Source organism: Cucurbita maxima, unplaced genomic scaffold, assembly GCF_002738345.1.
Source record: "Cucurbita maxima cultivar Rimu unplaced genomic scaffold, Cmax_1.0 Cma_Scf00028, whole genome shotgun sequence".
Classification (NCBI taxonomy): domain Eukaryota; kingdom Viridiplantae; phylum Streptophyta; class Magnoliopsida; order Cucurbitales; family Cucurbitaceae; genus Cucurbita; species Cucurbita maxima.
This window is the reverse complement of record NW_019272044.1, coordinates 278,848-304,097: the sequence shown is the minus strand read 5'-3', so window position 1 is coordinate 304,097 and position 25,250 is coordinate 278,848. Positions and strand designations below refer to the sequence as shown.

Here is a 25,250-nt window from a genome sequence, read left to right as displayed (position 1 = left end):
AACAACTCTTGAACAATGACATGCATTTCCATATGGAGGTCATTTTGAAGGGCAAAGGACAGCAGCTAAGGTATTTCAATCGAGTTTCTATTGGCCAACAATTTTCAAAGATGCAAAAAAAATTTGCAAGGGTTGTGATCAATGTCAAAGGATGGGAAATATCAGTAAAAAAAATGAGCTACCCCTGAATTCAATTTTAGAAGTGGAACTTTTTGATGTATGGGGCATTGACTTTATGGGACCATTTCCGCCATCTTATGGGAACTTATATATTCTAGTGGCTGTCGACTATGTGTCCAAGTGGGTGGAAACAATAACTTGTCCATCCAACGATGGAAAGACCGTGCTCAAGCTTTTAAAAAGAAACATATTCACTAGGTTTGGTGTACCAAGAGCATTAATCAGTGATGAGGGAACACACTTTGTGAACAGACTGATGAATAGTTTTTTAGAGAGATACAATGTAAAACATGGAGGGCCACACCTTATCATCCGCAAACCAATGGACAAGTAGGAATGGTAACAGGTAACAAACTCACGGGAAGCCAAGTTAGTTTTTAAATAGTTATCTTCACTTATCTTAGAATGATAGTTTTTTTTATATGTTATTTTACCTTTTAATCATGAATGACTCGCATGCCCCAAGGAAGTAACCTTTTTTTTTCTTTTTAGATGAATTAAGAGGATTCTGATATGGTTAAAAAGGCTAAGCTAATTTTTGGTAGATGAATTAGGAGGATTGTGATGTGGTTAAAAAGACTAATTTCAAAGTAGTAAGGAGGTTAATTACACTTGGTATATACTAGGTTATGATTAATGACAAAGTTATTCTCTTTTTGTGTATGCTTCCATGAAGTACCGTGTTCTCCCTCATTCACATGAATTTGATCTAATTGTTGTGCACTTTCTCACGAAACCTCAAGTCATAGCACCAACACAAAAGATGACACCAATCTGCTGTCTAACAAGAAAAACAAAAACTTTGGAAAAAAAAACAAAGAAAATTATTACAACAATCTACTGAATTCATTGACAGCAGACTGCTTAAAAAAAATTACAACAGCCCGAAGAAATGACAGCAAATTGTTGTTATACAAATGTACAGCAGTCTACTGTTAAAAAAAAAAGAAATATATATAATAATTACAGTCGCCTGCTGTTATACAAAATAGTACAGCAGCTTGTTGTTATTGATAGTAGACAGCTATTAAAAAAAATTAAAAAATTAAAAATTTATTACAGCAAACGGCTATATAAAAAAAACGAAAAAATTTACTTCCACAAGGAGCCATCTTTTGTTTTATATACAACCTACTTCCACAAGATATAACCCAACATTATGAATTAACCTTCACACTTGCAAGCAACCAAGGATAAAAATTTAGCTTGCAACCGACAATCATGGCACCGAGAGCAAGAGGCAAAAAAACAGTGCAAGGGAAGGAAGAAGTGCAGCACGATGAAGTACAAGAAATAAATCAAGATCTCTTCCTAACGGGCACCGGTTCGAAACGAAGAGAAAAGGGCAAGAACAAAATGGAGAACCTCCCAACACAAAAAGAAATAATCGCAAACGAGGAGGCGTACAACATATATGAGCTCCTCAAGTCAAGAGTAGTGTTGGTGGAAAGAAGGTTCCCAACATTCTACCCCACATTTCCGGAATCCTTTCTTAACGCCATCAACGATCTAGGGTGGGAGATGTTCTGTCACCAAAGGGAACAAGCTATAGTGCCAATAGTGAAGGAGTTTTACGCACATATTGATCAAGTGGAAAGGTACACAACATTAGTAAGAGGAAAAATAGTCCATTGGAGCCCTAAAGCCATCAACCAATTGTTTCACCTACAATCTTTTGAGCATGTCATCTTCAACAAAATGGTGCTAGCTCCATCAGATGATTAACTTGAGATGACCTTGAAGATGGTAGCCATATTAGGAACACAGTGGCAGCTCTTGAGAGGAGTAAGGATGATAATAGTAGCAGACCTCAACCCCGAAGCAAAAGTTTGGGCTGCCTTAGTAAAAACCAACTTACTACCTACTACACATGATACTACATTGTTAGCTGACAGAGTTTTATTGGTGTATGCAATCATAATGAATTTGAGCATCGATGTGGGCAAGATTGTAGCAGATGAGATTGTCAAATGTGGAAGTAAGAAAGTAGGGAGACTGTTTTTTCCACAGCTAATAACCATATTGTGCCTGGAAGCTGCAGTTCCTTTTGATGAGGAAGAAGAAAAACTTGAGGCAAGAAATTTGATGGACTACATAGAAACCTATAGGGATGGCGCCAGCAATGGTAAGAGGAGGGACAACAGAGCAACAGACGATATAGATCAACTGCTGAAACAGCAAGAGGCTTTACTCAGCTGGTGCGAAAACAGTGAAGGGAGTTGCAAGGCGTATTGGTATTGGTCTTATGTCAAAAAGAGGGATGAGGAAATACATAAAGCCTTAAGAACCAAGTCCAAAAATTTAGCATTCCCAAGTTTTCCATTGGAGATTTTTAAAGAGTGGAGCCATCACTCCCTTTATAACCTTGTTGTCTGATTTAGAAGCATGCATCCTTATATTGTGTTTGTTTTTGTTGTGTTTGTTTTGTTGTGTTGACTGCATATAATTTGGAAACATGCACATGCATGCACCCTAGAAGCATGAAGTTTTAGGATGGGTAATAGATCATGCATTTGTTTTCATATGAAGTCATGATATTTTGTGCAAGAACTAGGGATGTATTGTCAAGTGCTTTAATGGATAAATAAAACAGTAACGTGAGTGGTGTGTTTTTCTAAAAGAAAAAAGGGGTTAAGGAAATTGAAGCTCACATTAAAGAGTATTCATCAAAGTTAAGGTAAGGATCCAATCTATCATAATCCACCTTAATCATAAAGAATTCCCATAATTCACCCAACTTTTCGACCATTTCCCCAACAAAAACAATAACCAAGAAGCTTCTATACCTCAATCTACTTTCAAGAATGATTCCACACCCACACTAATGCTCATTGAGGACAATGACTAGTTTAAGTTTGAGGGTATTAAAGCAATTCCATCGCCCCCATATAAAAAAAAACGAAAAAACGAAAAAAAAAAAATCCATACTCGAGACCACTCCTCTTCAACCTAAAGTTTGAACTTTCAAAAAAAATTGTCTTAATTGCTCGTTGTCAGGCAATATGCATCACCAATGGATGTGTCTTAATCGAAGGTAATTGGGATGTAAAAAAAAAAAAATAGAGAGAAAGCTATCCTTACTGTTCAGGTGAGTTGCATCACAAATGTGGTCACACTGAAAACTACAAGATGCTAGCAAAAGAGTTAAGCTAAGTGAGAATGAGTGTTAGCCTATATAGTCATCCTTTGAAGACTTAGGTGATTTGCACCACAAGTGGAGGCACCTAGAGAATAGGGGGATGACTTGAAGGATTCTTGGGAGGAAAAATTTTTTTGTCATGATAAGAGTAAGTTAATGAAATAAATTATGAAACCAAGTCACAAAAGCAAAGGTAAAGGAATGGTAATCATTTTAGAAGTGTTTTGGGGAATACTGTCAAAGTGAGGAATGTGTTATTTTTCTTATAAAATTTGGTGATAAGTGTAAGGGGAAATGTGGGGAAAAAAACTAATTTAAGGAAGGAATACAAATAATGTGAATTAAATCATGCCTTTGATGACTCTTCAAACATTTTGTCAATGAGAAAAAAAAAAGGAGAGTGGAGAGAATGATTGGAGATAGCAATCTTCTAAGTTTGGGGGGTGATAACTCTGTAAAACTAGAGTCATATCAAGTCTTTTTGTAGTTAATATTGCACTCTTATTCACTATTTTCTCATTTATTATCCCATTTATTGAACATGAAATCGCGGTCCAACATGAAAAAAATATAATTTGGCATAAATCGATCTTAATTGTATATTTAATTGAGTTATGTGGTAAAATTTCAGACATTTATGTTAAACCATGTGAGAGTAGCAAATTTGAAAACAAATGGGGGATGACATGAAAATTTTAAATCCACGTCAGCAGTCCAAGTGGGTCATTGACTACCCAATGAAGAACATCCTATGTGGACTACTTATTCCTTTTCAGCCCTAAAGGGGAACCCATGCTCAATATAAAAGAAAAGAAAGACCAAGATGAGAGAGAGACACACTTTGGGAGAAAAATCGAATTACACAGCAAGCAGTCTCTTCTGCAGTGAAACCAGAGAAGAAGAAGAAAACTCTAATCCAGTAGTTGTTGACAGCAGAAAGAAAAGGAGACTAACAAGGATTGATTAGGGCAAAAAGGTGGACGTGAGAGCTCAAGAGAAGGGAACTTCCATTGATGAACGGCAACAAACTGGGATAACTCTCTATTTCCTTATTCTCTTTTCTTATTCCATCAATTTTACATGATGAAGATGCAGATTCCTCTGTTTAATTGAGTTTGTATGGAAAGCTAAAATTTATAGGGGAGGCGAGAGAGTTTTATATAGTTTAAGTATGTTGACAGTATGAATTTAGTTTATTAAAGAGTTGTTGTTAAGGATTTACATGTGTGTTTAATTAGCTACTTTACATACATAGTTGTTCTCTTATTCGGGAGAAGAGAGAGAGCAATGAAATCTTTTTTAATACTCTAGTCTCGTAGCAAAGAGACTTGAAGGGTAATAGAAAGGTTAAAAATAGTTCTTCCCCAAGAGCCTTGTTAATAGAAATGAGAACGATTATGGAAATAATCATCATTCATGACCCTCGGAAGTGAGCTTGAGAATTTATTAAAATGAACTAAAATCTACCACAAAACTCAACAACTTATCTATTTAATCTCTCTTAGCCGAACCTTCCTCATTATAGTTGATTTTCTCATCATTTTTTGTTTTTCGACTAGAGTGACACTCTGTTTTAGTTTTGTTTAAGTAGTTAAAATCACTAACACCCATTTGAATGTTACCAAAAAACTCACTTAATTTCTAGCGATAAAATTAACCAAAAAGATAGTTGTAATTTCTATTAACAAGGCTTTAGGGGAAGGAATCGATAATTTACTTATTACTTGCTACTTGTGATAGTGTATACTTGCACTTATTCTTGTGAATTTTACCTCATTTTATTATATACATCCACAAGCGATCATTAATGTTAATGATGATGAATGTGTGAAGGTCAATGCTTGCATGTTACTTAAGTAATGTGTGAACGATGTATAGGGTTGTATCATAAAGATGAACTAAAGATGAAAACTATAGGGATCTCATGCATTTTGTGTGTTCATATACATCGCTTCTCTATTTATGATGATGAGTATGGACATGTATACTATGATGATGATCATCATTATGCCTCGCATAACACTCGAGGTTTGTTGACCTTTGGAAGTCGTTACGGATAGCTAGCTCGACTCACTTAATTTCTAGCTCGCATGTAAAGAAAATTTTCCAATTCTCTCATTTGCTAGATCACTTTGATCACATAGAATAGTCTTTGAGACAAGAATAGCATAAGGGTATGGTGCCATATGGTCAAACTAAGGAAACAGAAGCAAGGTTGGGTGATCTTTTAGACTACACATTTTGGAACAGAAGACTTGCTCCTTCATCTGTGCTTTAGTACAACAAATATTCCAATGACATTAGAGAATATTTATGTGCTTCTGCTGAACTGACTTTGATTTAGGACAGGAACGAACCTTCATTAAGGATAATTAGCACATTAGCTTAAGTTAACAAAGTAAGTGACTTTACTATTAGCTCGGTTGGAAGACTCGTTTTATGTATGATGACACGTACCTAGTGGCCCTTGCACGTGTCATTTATGCTTTATGTTCTATGATGATGTGATGATGTGATAATGTTATGTGATGATGGGATGGTGTTATGTGATGATGTGATGATGTTATGTAATGCGTGATGACGTTAAATGATGATGTGATGATGTTATATGGTGACATAATGATGTTAAATGATGACATGGTGACGTTTAAATGATGATGTGATGATGTTATATGATGACGTGAAGATGTTATATAATGATGTGATGATGTAATATGATGGCTTGATGGCGTTAAATAATGATGTGATGACGTAATATGATGTTGTGATAATGTTATATGATGACATGATGACATTAGATGATGAGGTGATGATGTTATATGATGACTTGATGACGTTAGATAATGATGTGATAATGTTATATGATGATGTGATGATGTACATGATGTTGACATGATGATGACGACACATGATAATAAGATGCTGTGAGATGTATGATGAAAAAATGACTTAATATACTGATGTTCCATATTAAGATGTGCATGTATTAAATGCCACAATGCATTATGACAACAAGTTTTCAAAGGCACAACCTTTTGTTGGTAGAAAATACACCCGAACCGCCTCTTCTATCTTCTTCTTCAGTTCAACTTGCTATCTCTTTCATTTTCGCTCAATTACAACCTAAAATGGACTCTAATGACTCCATAAATTATAGACCTTTCTTCACTCATTAAAGTCCATACAAATTAGGCTTATTACAATAATTGTATCAAATGGAAAGATAAAAAAATGCCAAAACCAAAAAAACATCCACGTTATCAACCAAAAAATTTCATGAAATGGTACCCACCATGCTCAAATTAATGTAAATAAAGTGCCTAAAACTTTCTTTGATACCAAGTGATGGTGTTAATATAACACATGCGGAAACAATTTGAATCTTAGGCACTCTTAGAACATCAATTATAGTAAATAACTAGCATGTTCATAAGTATTAAAACTCAAGGTATTTGAGCACTAACCTTTTGTAGTTCAAATTCCTTTTTCCTCACGAACCGGTTTCGAACCACCACTAGCGTCTTCTCCACTATTCTTCGGCCTTAGAACGGGATTGTGGAATCCAGTGAGTGACTAATTTAGGAGGGATTGTGGAATCCGGTGAGTGACTAAACTTGGAAGAGAGAGTTTGTGAGAGTTTTTCCCAAGGTTTTTCCAAGGGAGAAGTTCTATATACCTTAATCACTCTATTTATAGAGTTATGTTTGCATGTTCATACAAATTTGAGATCACCAAATTTTGACACTCAAAATTCCACTCAAATTTGTGGAGTTTATTTGGCAAGCATGTAAGTTTGGTTAAACCAAATTTTGAAACCTCAAAATTCCACAACTCAAACATGAATTTTTCGATGAAGTGAAGTCAACATTTTGACTTTCTTCATTTTAATTCAATAATTAATTTGAATAATTAATTTCAAATTAAAGAAATATTAAATGATTAATTAAACTATTTAATTAATATTTAATATTAATTCAAATGTCAATCCCAATCAATTCCGACACATATTTGATTAAAATATTTAAATCTTATTTAAATATCTCAGAATCTCTCTTTTTGTTTAATTTGTAAATAAAACAAAAATGCGGTTAAATATATCGTATATATGTAGTGCATATTCCCTAATTTGAATTCGAACACTTCGAACTCACTCGTCACACTGTTTTATGGTTTAGTCCGATATGAGCTAGTAGAGGGACCTAATGGACCTATAGATCATGGGCTCCAACGATCCAAGATTAACCGGTTAAACTCATTAACCTTGTTAACCAACACTCGTTAACTACTAGGACACTCCACTATAGCCTAGTAGTTGCACTCCCCTCACTATAGATATATTTCTGTCCATTTGATACAACCATGATTAGTAAGTCGATCCTTCACAGGTTGTTCGTAACTAGAGGTGAGTCAATTAACCGTTTTACCCCGAAGTTACTTCTTGTTTCTTATGTCCCACTGATCCTCTAATGAACAATTGGTTTGTGGTCCAACCAGTAAACCGAATCTCTCTCAGGCCAATGAGAGGGTGGGGCCCCGTGTTCAAGACTTAGAGTCAGTATTTAAGGGAACTAACTCTCTTCTATCCCTAAAAGTGGGTAGGAGCGAATTTCATCTTGCACCCTACGTCCCCAGCCATTCACCCAGTCTTACCTCTAAAATAGGAGGCCTATTAAGTAGGCGAACTCGAGTCACTCTCATCCATGCAAATCTAAGGATAATTCTGAATAAACAGAAGTTCATGGTTAGCTCAAGATTAAGATCGAGTTACCTAGGTCATAGAATGAAAAGAAAATTAGTCTCAACAGTAAACGACATTATAAAGTGAGAGTGATTTTCTTCATGGTCCGATCTTATGCAATACTCATTGCATAGGACACCCCCACTCACATGTCTCCGCATGTACAATTTAGTGATCACATTGTTTATGTCATATACAAAAGTGGGCCGCATCCATAGTGTCCCTAGGATAAGATACTCAGCCTTATCTCTATACTATAGATCATTTTGACTATATACTTGAATTTGATCCACTCTTATGTCTCTACATATAGTTCAAGTAATCATACTATAGTTAGAGTATTCTTAGTTTATTGGATTTAGATTAACGATCGTAAAATTCACTTTATTCAATAACAATCTTTACTGAATAGACATGAGTTTTAGGACATAAAACCCAACACGAATAAGGCAAATCGTCGGAGTGAAGGAGGAGGACGCCACATGCCATCGTCGGAAACGGAAGTGATTGCATCATCGGCGGTGGCGGCATATCAGATTAGGGTTTTCATGAGGGTTCGGGCGAAGACGCAAAGTCAGGTCAAGTTTCGGCCTCTGAACCGGCCAACGGAAAGAATGCAGGCCCTGTGCGTTTCGGCTCAGCACAGACGTGGGCTGCAGCCTTGGTCTCAGCTCAACACGCGTGCTCTAGGCTCGGCTTGATGTGTACGGTAGCTCGGCTCCGTCAAATTCTGCGGCTCGGCTTGGCGGCTTAGTTGGTCGGCTCGGCAGCTCGGCTTGGCGGCTTAGTATCACTATAATATATCGATTCCAAGGTTTTCAACCCTTCCAAAGCCGTTTTTACCCTTAGTTTTACTATCCAAGGTCAGTATGGTTCTTAACCGTTAAAGACAGATCGGGTCGGGAGTTTATTTTGATGAATAGCATGAGATTTAGCTAGGGTATGTTATGAAAGGTTTCTAAGTTTTTATGTGGTCATTATAGGATGTATTTAACCGTTGGGATTAGCTTGTTGTGAGTGACTCCAACCAAGACCATCGAGGTAAGTGATCTTACTGTAGGAGTTAGTTTACTACATGTTGTATGATGGTGCGTGCCCTGTGGCCCCTGCATGCACCATGTTTTATTATGTGATATGACTATATGATGGATGAATTATGTGACTATTTATGCTATGAGACGTAATGAGTTATGTTGACTGTTGACTGTTTATGTTATGTGAAGTTATGAATGAGATGTTAGTAATATATGTCATGAAAATGTTGATCGATGCCATGGATACACGTTATCGAGCCATGTCATGAGATGCTTATGCAACTGGAATGTACTTTCATGTTATGTAATATGTCATGTAATGTAAGTCATGTGAGATGCCATGTAATGTAAGAAACGTATATGCGATGTTAGCACTACTTATGTAATGCCATGTTAGATATGTTAAGGAACCTCATGTATATATGTATGTCACGTGCATTGGCATTCTTTCCCTTTATGATACAAAAGAATGAATCACGATATTTATGTTCGCCATGATATCATGCAGGCCCTTTTCTGTTTTGTGGTGTTCGGTGACGTGTAACACGTTGTGCCCGACCAAGTCAGGCCCAGAGGGTATGTATACGAGCCCGTCGGTGGGTCCATGTACGCGTACATGGGCCGTGTGTGAAAGAGTACCACACACCCAACCCTACCCGAAATAGAAAAGTGCCCAAGGCTATGTAAAGTTTATGAAAAGTTAGGTCTCGCTCATATGTTGCATGTGTTTACATTCCTAACCCCAACAATGGGGTGACTTGCTGAGTATTTCATAAAATACTCAAGCCACGTGCTACCTACATTTTTTAGGTAAAGGCAAGGCATCAATGTACGGTTGACGGGGAGCTGAGGACACCATGGAAGTTAGAGATGCAATATTTTTAAGAGTTTACATTTATTTGACTATTTTAAGTTATAGCATTCTCTATTGTTTTATTTAGATTTATTTTGAATTCAGTTAAAGGTTTATTTTTGGAGATAGCTTTGTTTTGGATTTATGAATTTTTATGAGAGACTCTGTTTTGTTTTTCCAAGTTATTTATGATGAGCTTCCGTGTAATGAATTATGCATGCATGGGTGTCGTTACTAATTAAGTTTAGAAAATTATTACACACACTGTATGTAACAACCGGAAAAAATAAAATAAAATAGTAGTAATAATAATAATAATAATAAATAAATAAATAAATAAAAACATTTGTTAACCTATCCCTCCTTCTTCCTTCAATCTCTCACCACTCCTCCTCTCCAAATAAATCTGTTAACAAATAAGGAATTCTTTTTCTGTAAAACTAACGGCAGATTTACCCTATCAGAATTTCTTCTTTCCTACAAAAAAAAAAAACAAATAGAAGATGAAAAAAACAAAAGGTTTAACCAGATATGTCATTTGAATAGGTCTATGCTAAATCTTTATTTTATTTTATTAAGTAATATTAATTTCATTACAATTATTTAGTTTTGAATTAGAGATTAAATAAAAATAATTTTGTACGAGTTTTAGGAAATTACAATCAATTATATTTTAGATAATTGTTGCAATGATCTAGGTTGTCAATAATTTTATATGAATTATAGAAAAAGAATATAACAAAATGAATCGATTAAATTAAAAGCTAAGAATATAATTGTTAACTAAATCAGAAGTAAGACAAATGAAATAAGAAAAAAAAACGAAATAGAGATGGAAATCGAGAATACTATTGAGGAAAAAAAAAAATAGAAAGGGAAAATTTGGAAGCAAGAATATATTAATAAAATTGGCTAATAATATCTCCTTACCGTGAAAATAATTATAGAAGAAGACTGAAAATTGAGGAAAGATTTGTTGAAAGGAATTTTAAAAAAATAAAACATGAGGGCAAGAAATATGAGAATTTAACAATGCCCAATGTAAATTAGAGAAATAATTTTATAGAGTTCAAACTTGAAACTGATGTCATGGGCTCACATAGGTTGACTTGGGTTTCAATGGACTTTCATTAAGGATAACGACGGAACATCAGCCTAAGCTAACCAGGTAAATGACCTTACTATCGGCATGGTTATATTTGTTGTTGACACGTGCCCCTTGGTCTGCACGTGTCATATATATTGATATGTGTGAATTATCTGTGGATCGATATGCTTCTTATTTGTTATGTATATGTTATAATATGTGAATTGTTTGATAATAATTACGGTACGATGTGTTCAATGATATGTTTGAGATAGGATACGAGAATGATGCACAAAAAAAAATGTAACGATAGGAGTAAAATACGTTCATGAAACGTTAAGGTTAGGTTACATACCGGAGTGATATGGATAAGAGAGATTGAAGGAAGAATACGGTTAGGTTACGGGTAGAAAGGGATAGGTTTGTAATAGATTGATAGAACGATAGCGTTAGGTTACGTTCTTGTGATGATGACTGAGGTACGTTCACGTAATGATATGTCTGTGATAGGCATAAGAACATTAAGGCTATGATAAGTTAAAAAACGATATGACTACGATTTACGTTATGACTTGTTTATGATATAATACATTGTGATGCAATATGTCATGGTATGATGTGTATATGATGAAATGTTATGTTAAAAGCATAAAACGTTATGTTAGGTCTCTTAAATTGTGTGTATACAGCATGATCTGAATGACATGAAATTACGATAAATGGCACGAAATATAACTCCGTTAGAATTATGTATGATTTGAGAATTAAAGAATGAGAAACGATATGATATGAATGATGAACGATATTTGAAACGATATGAAAAATGATATGATATGTACATAATGCTAGCAGGGTTGGATTAAAGAATAATGAAAATGGAAAAGTTTTGGGACCTCTTGCATTATGTGTGCTCATGCATTTGGGAGGATACCCCTAATCCCATCACGAGGGTACGGATGCGTACATCCAATGGTAGGACAACGATCGTTATGCTTTGCATAGCTCTGTCGTGACGGTTACTAGTTCTAACGAGTTTTGGCATAAGGGGCTCCTAGAGTATGCCCACAGAATAAGGAAAGTGACCCAGCGGTGTGCAAACTAGCTAGTAAGCCCATACTCGCACGTATGGGCTGTGTGTAGAGTATATGGTACACGTCCAAAATTACCCGTTAGGACAGTATCGTAGGAAAAATGAAGTGAAACGAAAGATAGGTCCCATCATTTCATTGCATGCGATTGTTGCATTTAACCCCAATAGTAGGGTCACTTACTGAGTATTTCTTTAAATACTCAAGTCATGTGCTACTACATTTTTCAGGTTAAGGCAAGACATTCCTGTACGACTGACGACAGCATCGCAACTCGAGACCATGGCACATGCATAGGGTAGTGGTATTTGTTTTTTTAGACTTAGGCTAGACTATGATGTTTTTAACTTAAACTCTTATTCATTTTATTTAGTCTTTTGTTGTGTCGTTTTACAGATGTTTTCGAAACACGTAAGTCCATGGCTGTGTTTTAAGATAAAGGTTAGGTTTTATGAAATTTTAATAAAGTCTTCCGCATTCAATGTCTATGGTACGTATATAGTAGCGACCTTAAATTAAGTAGAAAATTTCGGGTCGTTACACTGTATGTTCATAAGCATAGGGTTACTTCCTCTAAAGATGATGAGTGCACGGATGCACACCGTATGATGATGAGGGCAAATGTGCATGAGTGCAGATGCGCACCGTATGATGATGAGTGTGAATGTGCATGAGTGCGAATGCGCACAGATGAGGGTGTTCATGAGATGCATGACATGACCTCCAAACGTCACTACAGATTAGCTTGACCAGAGGGTCCAAGGGGTGTACGAGCACCCTGGGGATTCACACTAGCACGTGTGAGTCATGTGTAGGGAAGTACTACACATCCAATTTTTCCGAGACTTGAGGCCACCCTTATGATGTTTAGAGATAGGTCCCTAACTCATGATTGCATGTGTTTGCATTAGCATGACCCCTATAGTGGAGTCACTTACGGATTATTTCTTTGAAATACTTAGGCCATGTGCCATATTGTTTTTTAGGTAAAGGCAAGGCGCTCATGTACGGTTGACGGTGGTATCATAATTAGAGATTGTGGCGCGTGGATAGTTGTATTTTCCTATCTTATGTTATTATAGCCCTTAGAAAGGCATTGTTTATTTCTATTTTGTAATTTTTCGTTGTTATTGTTCTAATATTTTTGTTTAATATGTTTTAAAAATTATTTATCCATGTTTCTTAACTAAAACACTTATGTAGTATCGACTTTATTATAGTAGGAAAGTAGGTTCGTTATATTCATAGATTATTTGACCTTATAATTTTTTTTTTGAAGGAAAGGTTCATAAACAGAATTCAATTGGGTGGAGTGAAAGTAGACATCCAATTGGGATTCACTATCCTTAAACCCGTTCTAGGATGAGAACACGAACATAAGATAGAGCTAGACAATAGATTGGCCAAGAATTTAGAACTCATAAATTAGAACCTTGGACCAAAGAATAGTATTGATGACCAAGTTTAGAGTGTGGTACCAGTCATGGACATGATTTAGAGCCTACAGAAGGGGTGCTTACTCAGTATTTTATACTCACTTTAATTTTTACCTGCTTTTCTGGTAAGAACGAAATGTTAGAAGAATGCCATATAGAGACAACTTAGGTTCGAGAGCATAATTTTTCTTTTTTTTAATCTGAACTCTTAACTGTATTTTGTTTAAGTTAGAACAGCTAAGCCAGCGACGAAATGCTTCGGGGAGTTGAAAATCAGCGTAGATCCGAAGATTCCCGAATAGGTCAACCTTTCAAACTGGTGCTGAATCCATAGGCAGGCAAGAGAGAACTTGGCGAACTGAAACATCTTAGTATAAAATATTTATATATAATATTATATTATAATATATAATTATTTATTATATATAGAAACAAAATATATAATTATCTTAATTTAGTTATAAAGATTAATTCGAGAGATGGCTTAAAACCAATAGTTCATTATCTAATGGATTTTTCCGTTCTAATACTCCATCCGAGAGTTATCAGTATTTATCAAATTTGTTCCTATCTAATGGAACGCTATTGGATCAAATGACAAAGACATTGTTGAGAAAAAGATGTAAGTTCATACGTATATATTTGTGATGGTTGTTTGTGTTGTTTATTTAAATTCTTGAATATTTAATTTTAAAAGCAAAAAAAATTTAACATATTTTTACTCCTCAAGTTAGCCTAAGTCACGATTAGTGCTTCAAGTAGCTAGAAAATCAAGTCTTGACAGAAGCATTCCGTTCAAATCTTAGGAAAAATAATATCTAAAAAATTGTATATCATAACTTTGATTCTTCTTAATTGATTATGGTTAAAATTGTATATCATAACTTTGATTCTTCTTAATTGATTATGGTGTTTCAAAAGTCTAAATTAATAAGAACAATGTTATAAGCAACTCTTGTGAAGGATGCTTAATCAACAAAACTATTATTCTTTTTTATTCTAGATTCTATAATCTTAAATATCTGAATATTTTGTAATCTAAAATGAAATCTTATCGAACATCATTTAAAATCATGAACTAGTTCAAAACTACAAACAAAAATATATCGAAGATTAGAAGCTAATTTACAATACTTAAAATGAGTTTGCTCGTGAAATGTTTAGTCGCTGTGGTGTTTGAGTAGAAACTATGGTGGCATTACCTATATGGGGAGAAGGTGCAAGTGCATACCGACCATAAGAGCCTCAAGTATCTCTTCACACAAAAGGAGTTGAACATGAGGCATAAGAGGTGGTTGGAGTTAGTGAAGGATTATGACATCAAAATCTTCTACCAATCCGGAAAAACTAACATAGTGACAAACACAATGAACAGAAAAATTATCCACTCATTTGCACTAATCACAAGACAAAGGGAACTACCGGAGGAGACATAGAGGGCTAGAATTGAGGCCATGGTTAGATGCATCAGTGCATAGCTGAACATAGTTACAATCCAACCCCACTCTCTAGAAGTATATCATAAATGTTAAGAGCACAGTATGATCCAACTCACTCTCTAGAGGTACGTCATAAATGCTCATAGCACAGTTACTATCTAACCCACTCTCTAGAGGCATATCATAAACGCTCAGAAAGCATATGCGCAACTTAGAAAAGTTCGGGAACCAAAGCTATCCACAAAACTAAATTTCAACTTTAAAAAAATAATAATAATAAAGTAATATTTATTAACATATATAATGTTTACAAACCAAAAACACTATCAACTAATGCTCATTGTGGGTAGGAAGCATGGGATGTATTTGTAGCAAAGATGGGAGAGAGCCCCAACGTAGGAATGAATCATGTTGAACCCTTTCATCTCCTTTCTTCTCATCCTTCCTTTCACTCATTCATTATCCCATGACTATCACCACGCGCTCTCCATCACTCTCCTCTACTTCGAGTCCCAACGCTCCGGCCGCCTCCCCTACAACCAAAGACTCCCTTGGCGCCACCACTCTGCCCTCTCCGATGGCCTCCACCAAGGAGTACGCACACACCTTTTTCTCTTTCTTTCTTTAACTTTATCCAATAATAATCATTTGCTGTTTTGTTTTGATTTTCAGGTGGACTTAGTGGGAGGCTACTACGACGCCGGCGACAACATCAAATTCGGTTTACCAATGGCCTTCACCGTCACAATGCTGTCATGGGGTGTCATTGAATATGGAGAACAACTCGCGGCTGCAGGAGAGTACACTCACGCGCTGGAAGCTATCAAGTGGGGCACTGATTACTTCATCAAAGCCCATCCTCACCCCAACGTCTTCTGGGCACAGGTTACTTACTCAACCAAATTCAGGCGGCGCGTCACTTCCACGCGCCGCACATTGGTGATTATAACAAACCAAGTTTCAATCTTCCCAGGTGGGAGATGGGGTAACGGATCACTACTGCTGGCAGCGGCCGGAGGATATGACAACGTCACGGCAAGCCTACAAGATCGACGAAAACAACCCGGGTTCCGATGTGGCTGGAGAGACTGCGGCGGCTATGGCGGCAGCTGCAATTGTGTTCAGTAGAACAAACCCACACTACTCCCATGTACTGCTGCACCATGCACAAGAGGCAAGTAGAACAACTCGAAAGAAAATAACATGAAATTAATAAACAAAATAAATGGAACTGTTGAACAAAAAGAATGAACTAAAACTTTACTTCATAATTTTTAATTTCATAATAAATTAAATAAAAGTAGCAGTTAGAAAACTTTATTTATTATTTTATTATTTTTTCAAGACACTGTGTACAACTTACTTCAAGCTTCATGCTTATATTTTTTGGTCTGAAAGTATTCATAGTAATTAAAATATCTCAATTTTTTTTTTAAAATATTTTTATTCTTATAAAATATTTAAATCATTTTACAATATAAATTGGCTCCTATAACAATTGGGTTTGACCAAGTTGAACTAGTGGTGATATTTTAACAAATATTGTAGCACAGTTGTTCGAGTTTGGTGATAAGCACAGAGGGAAATACGATGAGAGTATTGAAGAGGCAAAAGGGTATTACCCGTCAGTGAGCGGGTACAAGGACGAGCTGCTGTGGGCAGCAATGTGGCTGTACAAGAGCAGTGGAAGGGAAGAGTACCTGAAATATGTGCTGGAAAATGGGAAGAATTTTGGTGGGATTACTTGGGGCATCAATGAGTTTAGTTGGGATGTTAAGTATGCTGGCCTCCAAATCCTTGTGTCCATGGTAATTTCTCTCTAGAACTTGATTTTGTTGGTGTAAAAAGTAATAAAAATGGTAACTTTTTCCTTTAATTTTAGTTGTCAGTGGAAGAACAATCGAAGGAACATAAGTCCATAATGGAAGCCTACCGAGCAAAGGCGGAGTATTACCTTTGTGGCTGTCTCAACAAGAGCAACTCGACTAACCTGAAACGCACCCCAGAAGGCTTACTCTATACTCGTAAGTGGAACAACCTCCAATTCGTCTCCACCGCAGCGTTTCTTCTCACTGTCTACTCCGACCATCTCCAAGCCTCAAATCAACGCCTCACATGTCATCAACACGAAGTGGGCCCCCAAGAGATGTTGACTTTTGCGAAATCCCAAGTTGACTACATCTTGGGGGACAATCCAATGGCCATGAGCTACTTGGTCGGGTTTGGTCCACGGTATCCTCAAAGGGTGCACCACAGAGGAGCGTCGATTGAATCGATCAAAACGAACGGGGGATTCATCGGGTGCACGCAGGGGTATGATAATTGGTATGCTCGCCTTGATCCGAACCCTAATGTGTTGATGGGTGCTGTGGTGGGTGGGCCCAATGAGAAAGATGAGTTCCATGATGAACGATCTAATTATATGCAAACTGAAGCTTGTACTTACAATACGGCGCCGTTGGTTGGTGTATTTGCAAAATTGAGCCAAAGTTGAGCCAAAGTTAGAATCGAAAGGCATACCTTATTGTGTGTAAAAATTTGATTCTGTTTTATTTTGAATTCAATGCATTTATTGAGTTCATCGTTTTAAATCAAGGTAGTTAATATTTTTTAAGATATAATGTTTGTAATTTAATACTTAAATCTTACTTGAATTTCCTTGGTTGAATGAGGGAGGTAATAGACGGAAGATAGAATTTTCTAATTCATGGTCTTTAACGAAAAAGAGTGAAATCAGTCAAAGGTTCAGTATGTCAGTTCGTAAACTCTTTCGTTTACCGTTCAAGAATCAATAGGTTCAGTAGCTCAGGGAAGGATCAAAGTCTTTGTTTCCTGTTCAAGAAGGCTTGTTCAGTAGTTCTGTCTCATTAATCTTTCGTCTTTCCTTCCAATTCAGGATAGATTACGGAGTTCCGTTCGTTAGAGAGAAAACAAACGCCAATAGCCTCCTTCCTTCTTAAGGAACCAATAGGGAGAGGGAAGAGGTTCATATGCCTCGTTCAAGAGCTACTTCACCTATTTACCTCGTTTCATCAGGCCAGGGAATATTTATCGGTTCAGTTTCATGAGTTTAGTTCGTTCAGTTTCATCTTGTCTTGCTTTTCCTATTTATTTATTTATTATTCTTTCACTGTAAACTCGTGTCGAAGAACACCTAATTTTGTAGTTTACCAAATAAACCGAATCAATCATCCAATTTGACATAATTCATTCTCAAATCATCGAAAAAGACAGCTACATAAAAAGCATTTGTTATTTAACAAAAGGAGACAGAAGTGGAGGGTAAAAAGTTGATATGTCATTTGACACATGAATGAAATACCACACACGGGTATGTATGTCTCATAGGAAATTCATATTATGAAAAATATGGAAGTATGGATTACTTCACCAATATGTTAAATATGGACGTGTACACCACGATATAACATAGACTCCTTTCTTTTTGTGATTTACGGTATTGTGAGTGTGTGTTAGTTCATAATCAGGCTTAGGGGTATGTATACGAGACTATCAAGTGGGTTTATGGTAGATATGAAAATCATGTGTAGAAAAGTACTATATATGCAACCCTCTCTATAAAATAAAATAGAGTCCAAGGAAAATAGGTCCAACTATGAATCATGTTGAATGTGATTGTATTTCTCAACCTCAATGATGGCTCACTTCCTAGAATATTTTTAAATAATCATCTTAAAGTGATAAAAGACCTATATACAACTGACGGTGCCCGTTGAGGAGATAATGAAACCAAGTTTTGTTAGTTTTCCATTTAGGTCATAGTCTCTAAGTTAGGATAGATGGATAACATATTTGTTATTTGTTATTTCACGAGTTTATTGGACTTAATAAGAATCTTGGATGTATTTTGTTCGTGAATATTTAATATATTTTATATAAGATTGTACTATATGACTATGTATCATGGATACATCAAAGTTTTTTAATTTTTTTTTTTTTTAACTACCGTTTGGTTGGGTTGGGTTACCAATTCAACTAACCCGAACTTTTGGGTTAGTGATATGAACCACGACCAAGGAATTTTCATACCTCAAGGTCCAATTACAAGGACGAGAGCGAAGAAGCTACAACAAATCTTATACAAATATATTCAAGCTATGGTAAGCTCCTCAAAGGAAATTCTAGAAGACGCGGGAGACCTCCCTTATATGTTGTGCAAAGTTGAGCTTCAAGAAAGAGATGAATTAAATGCACTTTAAGTTGCATTTAATGAGCTCCGCTGAATTTATGAAACTAGTACAAGGATGAGTCAATAAGTACATTTTATTAATTGCATTATTTAATTATAGTTTAACTATTTATTTGTCATATATTTAAGCTAGTTTTAAATATAGGAGTTTATGAGTATTTTTCATTTACTAGCCCATTTAATTTGGGAGTTATATATCACATAGGTTAAGGTTGTAAGGGTAGTATAAAACCTTCCTTTCTTTGATTAGACATCAGATTATGGAATTAAGAATAGAATTTCTATTTTAGCGAGCTAAACTTTCTTTGCAAATTCTTGTGTTTAGAACTTGCATATAGAGTCATTCAAGTGGTATTGATCAAACCTCTTGTGGAGTGATTCGAATCATGAGTTTAGAAACGAGTTTTCTTTACTCTTGATCTTGATCATCAAGGTAATCCGTTCCATATTTTTCCTTGGGTTGATTTTCCATATCAGTTAGTCGAAAAAAATTCTTAAACCAATCCAATCCAACTCATATACACCATTAATATAAGGTATCCAGCAAAATTGACAAGCATATTTGATATATCATACAAAATTTAATTTAATTTAAATTGAATTACAATAATAGACATACATACGTCTTCAAACACATCAAACTTTCCAATCAATTTTATGAATTTAAAATACCCAAATTAATCACTTTATTTTCAAATAAAAATTAAAGTTAACTAAAAATATCCTAGAATTAATATTCTAATAAGTTAATCTAAAATTTATAATCTAGTCACGTGTAATTGAAGGGTTATGAGTTTAAAGTCTTATTTTATATCTTAGAGGTAATGGATGAAAATTAATCAATTAAATTTATATCATTTTTTTAATATTTAAATTATATTATAATATATTGAATATATAAAATAGGAAAATATATATATATATATATATATTTAATATATTAAATAAAAAATATATTGAAATCCTAGGCATGGACGTTGGTCGACGGAATAAGGAAAGGACAAAACTACCCTTCTCGAGTCAAATCGAAGAAGTGGCAACTGATTTTGGGCTGACGTTTACAATTCGCTTCCTTCCTGCTTCGATGTTGTTAGGGTTCTAAGCATCCTTTCATCCTACTCCCTTTGTGAACTGAGCTTTACCAGCATGGCCTCCACTACCACAGAATCTTCTCGTATCCTTCACGAAATCGAGACCTTGAAATCCGCTAGGTCCGACTTAGACCGTCGTATTTCATCCCTCGAGTCCCAGCTCCGGGACCTGAATCATCACCAGAACAATGGCGTCTCTCATGCCCCTTCCGCTTCAGTATCCACTCTCGACTCCACTTTTCCTCATGGATTGTCCCCCGACATGATTTACAGATACAGTCGCCACCTCCTCCTTCCTTCCTTCGGAGTCCAAGGTCTGATTTCTCTACTCATTCCGACTCAAATTGACTAAACGATTTTAAATTGACGCATTCATTAACTTAACTGCGTTTGTTTTAGCGCAATCGCGGCTTTTGAAGTCTTCGATTTTAGTAGTTGGAGCAGGAGGGTTGGGCTCACCAGCTTTGATGTATCTTGCAGCTTGTGGGGCTGGTAAGATGTTTGTACCATTTAAAAGTTTGATTAGAACTGTATATTTTATTGTTTTGAATTGAGGAATTGCTTTGTGTTGCATATGTTTGGAATTATGATTCTAGGTCGTCTGGGAATTGTTGATCATGATGTAGTTGAGCTAAATAACATGCATCGGCAGGTAACCTTTTGTCTGTTTGTTTTCGTAGTCTTTAATACCCACTTGCTTTATATTTCAAGTACTTTTAGCCTTTTTGTTTTATAAACTATAAGAACTCTGTTTCATTAATATGATTCTGTTACTAGATTTTAAATCTACTGACTACTTAAATACATTTTATATATCAGATCATCCATACTGAGGCATATATTGGACGGTCGAAAGTAGAATCTGCTGCTGCGACGTGTCACTCGTATGTTTTACCACTTTTTTTCTGCCTTTAGAAGTTTGCAGGAGTTTTATATCATAGGATCAACTCATGGTTTGGTAGTACTAATGTGCATTCATCATAGGATCAACTCTACTGTCCAGATTGTTGAACACAAAGAAGCTCTTCGTACATCAAACGCTTTAGAAATTTTTAGCAAGTATCCTTATTGCAGTGATCTTAGAGTTTGATATTTCTACTCTTACCCTGACTTAAATTATCTGCTTATGAGAGTCCTGTGTTTTACTGTTTGCTGTTTTGAACATTTCGATTTTCTTAACTGCAAAAACTTAGATATGATATCATAGTAGATGCAACAGATAATGCCCCTAGCCGATACATGATTAGTGATTGTTGTGTGGTGCTGGGAAAGGTAAATGATAAACTCTATTCTTCTTAGAAAGTAATTTAAGTCAGGAAATTATGGATGTTTCATTGAATTTGCTAATTATAAGTTCTATTAGTTTAACTAATGGCTGCTATGACATAACTGAACAGCTTAGTTTGTATATTTCCTTGACAAATACTAATCATGTTATGATTTTCTTACAGCCTCTTGTGTCTGGTGCAGCTGTAGGTTTGGAGGGGCAGGTACTCTAAGCAGTTGAATTCAGTTCGTTATTCTAGAATCGCATAAATTCATTGTTTAGACAGATCATAATTTAGCTTATCTTTTTATCTCTGATACAAAATTAATTCATTAATCAATCTTATTTTCGATCCTTTTGGTGTAGCTGACAGTTTACAATTACAATGGAGGTCCATGCTACCGATGCCTATTTCCAACTCCCCCGCCAACAACAGCGTGCCAAAGGTGTTCTGATAGTGGTGTTCTTGGAGTAGGTAGGTTGATGAATTGTTTCATTTTCCATTAGGTCAGTAACCCTTTCACTCAAGCTCTTGATGATTTGTCTGCTCCCCAAATTTTATTTTTCTCTTGAATATAGTATGTACTGCAGAACCCGGAAATGGAATGTAGTGCAACATAACGGTGCTCTAGTTCATGTGTATTTGATTTTCACGTTCAAGCTTCCCTCGTTAATCATATTTTTGTGCTGTTTATTATCCAGTTCCTGGGATCATTGGCTGTCTTCAAGCCTTGGAGGCTATAAAAATTGCAAGTGCAGTTGGTGAGCCACTTTCTGGACGGATGCTTCTGTTTGATGCCTTAGCAGCAAGGATCCGAACTGTATGTTTCACATCTATATATAATTTTCTTCAACTGATTAATTTTAATGCTATTAATTCTTAGTAACATAGCTATCTTTTTACCCATCACCATTATGCCCTGTTGGGAAGATGATCTTGTTAGACTCATTCTAATTTTTAACAACTATGATGATTTTAAATGAAAATCTGATTGGAAATGGAGGGAATCAGTTTGAATAGTGAAAGTCGTCTTCACCTGAGGCTTCCGAGGTCATTTGTTCGAATATTTGGGTATGCTTAATAGAGAGAACTCTGGATGTCTGAAAAGCGGGCTATCGAGCCTAACTATACAACTATCGAGCACTCTGAATGTGCTTAATAGAGAGAACAATGGATGTCTGAGGCTAACTATGAATTAGGGTTCCTAACTATCGAGCCTTCCATCCAAACTAGCCAGCGGAACGAGAAAGATTCTTCCAGCCTTCCTTCCTTTGTGTTATAGACTGTCATTTCTAGCTTCCCTTCTCTTAAGTCATACTAAGTTGTATAGTTAAACTCAGGTCAAGATTCGTGGAAGGTCGTTGCAGTGTGAAGTATGTGGAGAAAATTCTAAATTCAAAGCAGCACAATTTCAAGAATTCGACTATGAGAAGTTCACCCAGTCTCCATTATCTACGGTACTTTTTGAATTACATGTGCAAATACTTTTCCTTTATGCATATCATCCGGCACACTTTTTTTTTCGAGCCGAGCGTAATCTTATTTCCCTTACCGAGCATGTGTTAAGCAGTTCCTCTGATCGTTATTTTGTTGATTTGCAGTCTCCTCTGAGGTTAAAACTACTGGAGCCACACTCAAGAATAAGTGCCAAAGAGTACAGTGATCGACTACGTAATGGCGAATCACACGTGCTTTTGGATGTCCGTCCCGAGCACCATTTCAAGATTGTTTCTCTTCCGAACTCCCTTAACGTTCCGCTGGCTAGTTTGGACGGAAGGCTGGAAGAAGTTGGTTTGGCTTTGAAGGAAGAGGAACATAAACAGGGTTCAGACTCCTCCAGTGGTGATGTTCAATTATACGTTGTTTGTAGGAGAGGGAATGATTCTCAAAGAGCCGTCAAGGCTCTCCAGGAGAAAGGTTTCACTTCAGCTAAGGATATCATTGGTGGATTGGAGGGTTGGGCCCGCGAGGTAGACCCCACTTACCCTGCCTATTAATTTGGTCGCCCATTCTTGTATATTTTTTCCTTTGAACCACTGCACTTTGCCTTCCCATACAAATGGTTTACTTGTTTGTTTCACTTAGTAGCGACTTAGTTTTGAAAAGGATGGTTACAATTGAAAATGTCACCTCTATGACTGTTAGTTTCTTATAATTTCTCCATTATAATTTATAGCTTTGTTTGATTTTTGTTAGTTACATAGCTTAAAATATCTTTTTTATACTCAATCGAGAGGTAAGAATGCTCTATTCAGACTCATGTTGAACTCAAGAAAAAGATTGTAGGCTCAATGATGTTTTTTATTTTGCTATATATGTATATCTTGAACAACGTATAGTTACATATGAAAGTATCATGTTTAAAACATATCTAAAAAATCTTTACTCTATAATATATGGATAAGGTTGAGAGATGATTAGTTGGAGTACTAAAGTAACATCAAAAGGTTAGCATTTTACCTCATGTACCGAGAAACATTATATTGTTTACCTTGTTCTTAATTTAGAATTTATACTAAATTCTTGATGCACCGCGAGTGAATCCCACCTCGATTAAGTTTTTCAAGGTGGTAGGTCAAGTGGAGGTTGTTAAAGAATATGTCCAAACCATTGTTTAGTGAATCTAAGAGGCATCAAAAGGTTCAACAGCTTGATTGGTTATGTCATGAAATTATTTCTAGGCTTACCTTAGATAACAAAAGGTCACGCCGGGATTTGAGTAGTGGTGGGTTGTTGCACTCACAAGCTTACACAAGTTACTTCGGGTAAAGTCTTCAACCCTATGGAGAATAAAGACCTCGATGTGTTGGGACGAGATAGGCAAATGTGACGGTTAGGACGAGAGTTAGTCCAAGTTACTAATGAGGTCATGTAAAAGATCGAGGCAAGAATGTACACGACTCGGAGTAGACAAAAGAGTTATGTTGACATGAGACGTAAAAATTTGGAATAGACATGTGAGTGAGAGTATCCTATATGATGAGTTTGTATAAGACTGGACTAATAAATATTTAGTCTCTCTTTATAATCCGTTAATTGAGAAAATTAATATTTCACATGATAATCATATGCGACTCAATCTTAATTTTGAGTGAGTTATAAACCCCTTCGATGAAGACTTGTCCTATGATTTGCACGAGCTAAATGACTCTTGTAATTGATTCAATATGCCTACCATTCTGGAGATTTATACCAAATAAAGGGATGAAAATATAATATCTTGAGGCGGAATCTACTCCTTTCCACATAAGGAAAGTAGATGAGTTGTTCTCTTAAGTACTAATTTCAAAACTTGAACAATGGGACCCTACCATCTCATTGGCTCGAGAGGGACTTGATTTATGGTTGGATCATAAACAAATGGTTCATTGAGAATCAATAGTACTCAAGATGTAATTACATAGGTAAAATAGATTTTTGACTTAGCTGTAATTATGTATGAGATATTGATAATGATTATATCAATGAACATAACTTGTCCTATCATACATAAGACTGAAACTCTAGATCCATAGTGAAATAGTGAAGTGATCTATAGTCAATGAATGAAGATTGATTATTTAAAGAGTTTAATTAATTAATTTTATATCAATTGAGCTTATAATATGTACGTTTATAAGGTCTTAATTTAAATAAAAATTTGAATGGTTCAAATTAATAATATAATATATTAAATATATTAAATAA

The 25,250-nt window shown here is 35.7% G+C and overlaps 2 protein-coding genes across 2 annotated transcripts; both read left to right on the top strand.

Annotated features, from left to right (window-relative positions):
- Window positions 1–15,388: 15,388 nt before the first annotated feature.
- LOC111500164 (endoglucanase 11-like) lies at window positions 15,389–17,488 on the top strand. Its single transcript, XM_023151825.1, has 5 exons — window positions 15,389–15,588; window positions 15,667–15,879; window positions 15,968–16,168; window positions 16,548–16,802; window positions 16,877–17,488. Exons 1-5 carry the CDS (start codon window positions 15,403–15,405, stop codon window positions 17,486–17,488), a joined length of 1,467 nt encoding a protein of 488 aa, XP_023007593.1. The 5' UTR covers window positions 15,389–15,402.
- A 2,751-nt stretch (window positions 17,489–20,239) lies between these two features.
- On the top strand, window positions 20,240–23,758 carry LOC111500309 (adenylyltransferase and sulfurtransferase MOCS3). The gene is made up of 11 exons (XM_023152048.1): window positions 20,240–20,609; window positions 20,695–20,787; window positions 20,892–20,947; window positions 21,115–21,179; window positions 21,280–21,354; window positions 21,489–21,567; window positions 21,747–21,785; window positions 21,929–22,037; window positions 22,265–22,383; window positions 22,904–23,020; window positions 23,165–23,758. The coding sequence occupies exons 1-11, from the start codon at window positions 20,351–20,353 to the stop codon at window positions 23,558–23,560; spliced, it is 1,407 nt and encodes a 468-aa protein (XP_023007816.1). The 5' UTR covers window positions 20,240–20,350; the 3' UTR covers window positions 23,561–23,758.
- The last annotated feature ends 1,492 nt before the right edge of the window (window positions 23,759–25,250 follow it).

Bases quoted from the DNA above. Each gene is read 5' to 3' on its own strand.
- LOC111500164 (XM_023151825.1), top strand. From the start codon at position 15,403: ATGTTGAACCCTTTCATCTCCTTTCTTCTCATCCTTCCTTTCACTCAT. The intron at 15,589-15,666 runs GTACGCACACAC...TTTGATTTTCAG, and splicing joins CCGATGGCCTCCACCAAGGA to GTGGACTTAGTGGGAGGCTA. The intron at 16,803-16,876 runs GTAATTTCTCTC...CTTTAATTTTAG, and splicing joins TCCAAATCCTTGTGTCCATG to TTGTCAGTGGAAGAACAATC.
- LOC111500309 (XM_023152048.1), top strand. From the start codon at position 20,351: ATGGCCTCCACTACCACAGAATCTTCTCGTATCCTTCACGAAATCGAG. The intron at 20,788-20,891 runs GTAAGATGTTTG...TTATGATTCTAG, and splicing joins TCTTGCAGCTTGTGGGGCTG to GTCGTCTGGGAATTGTTGAT. The intron at 21,568-21,746 runs GTAAATGATAAA...ATTTTCTTACAG, and splicing joins GTTGTGTGGTGCTGGGAAAG to CCTCTTGTGTCTGGTGCAGC.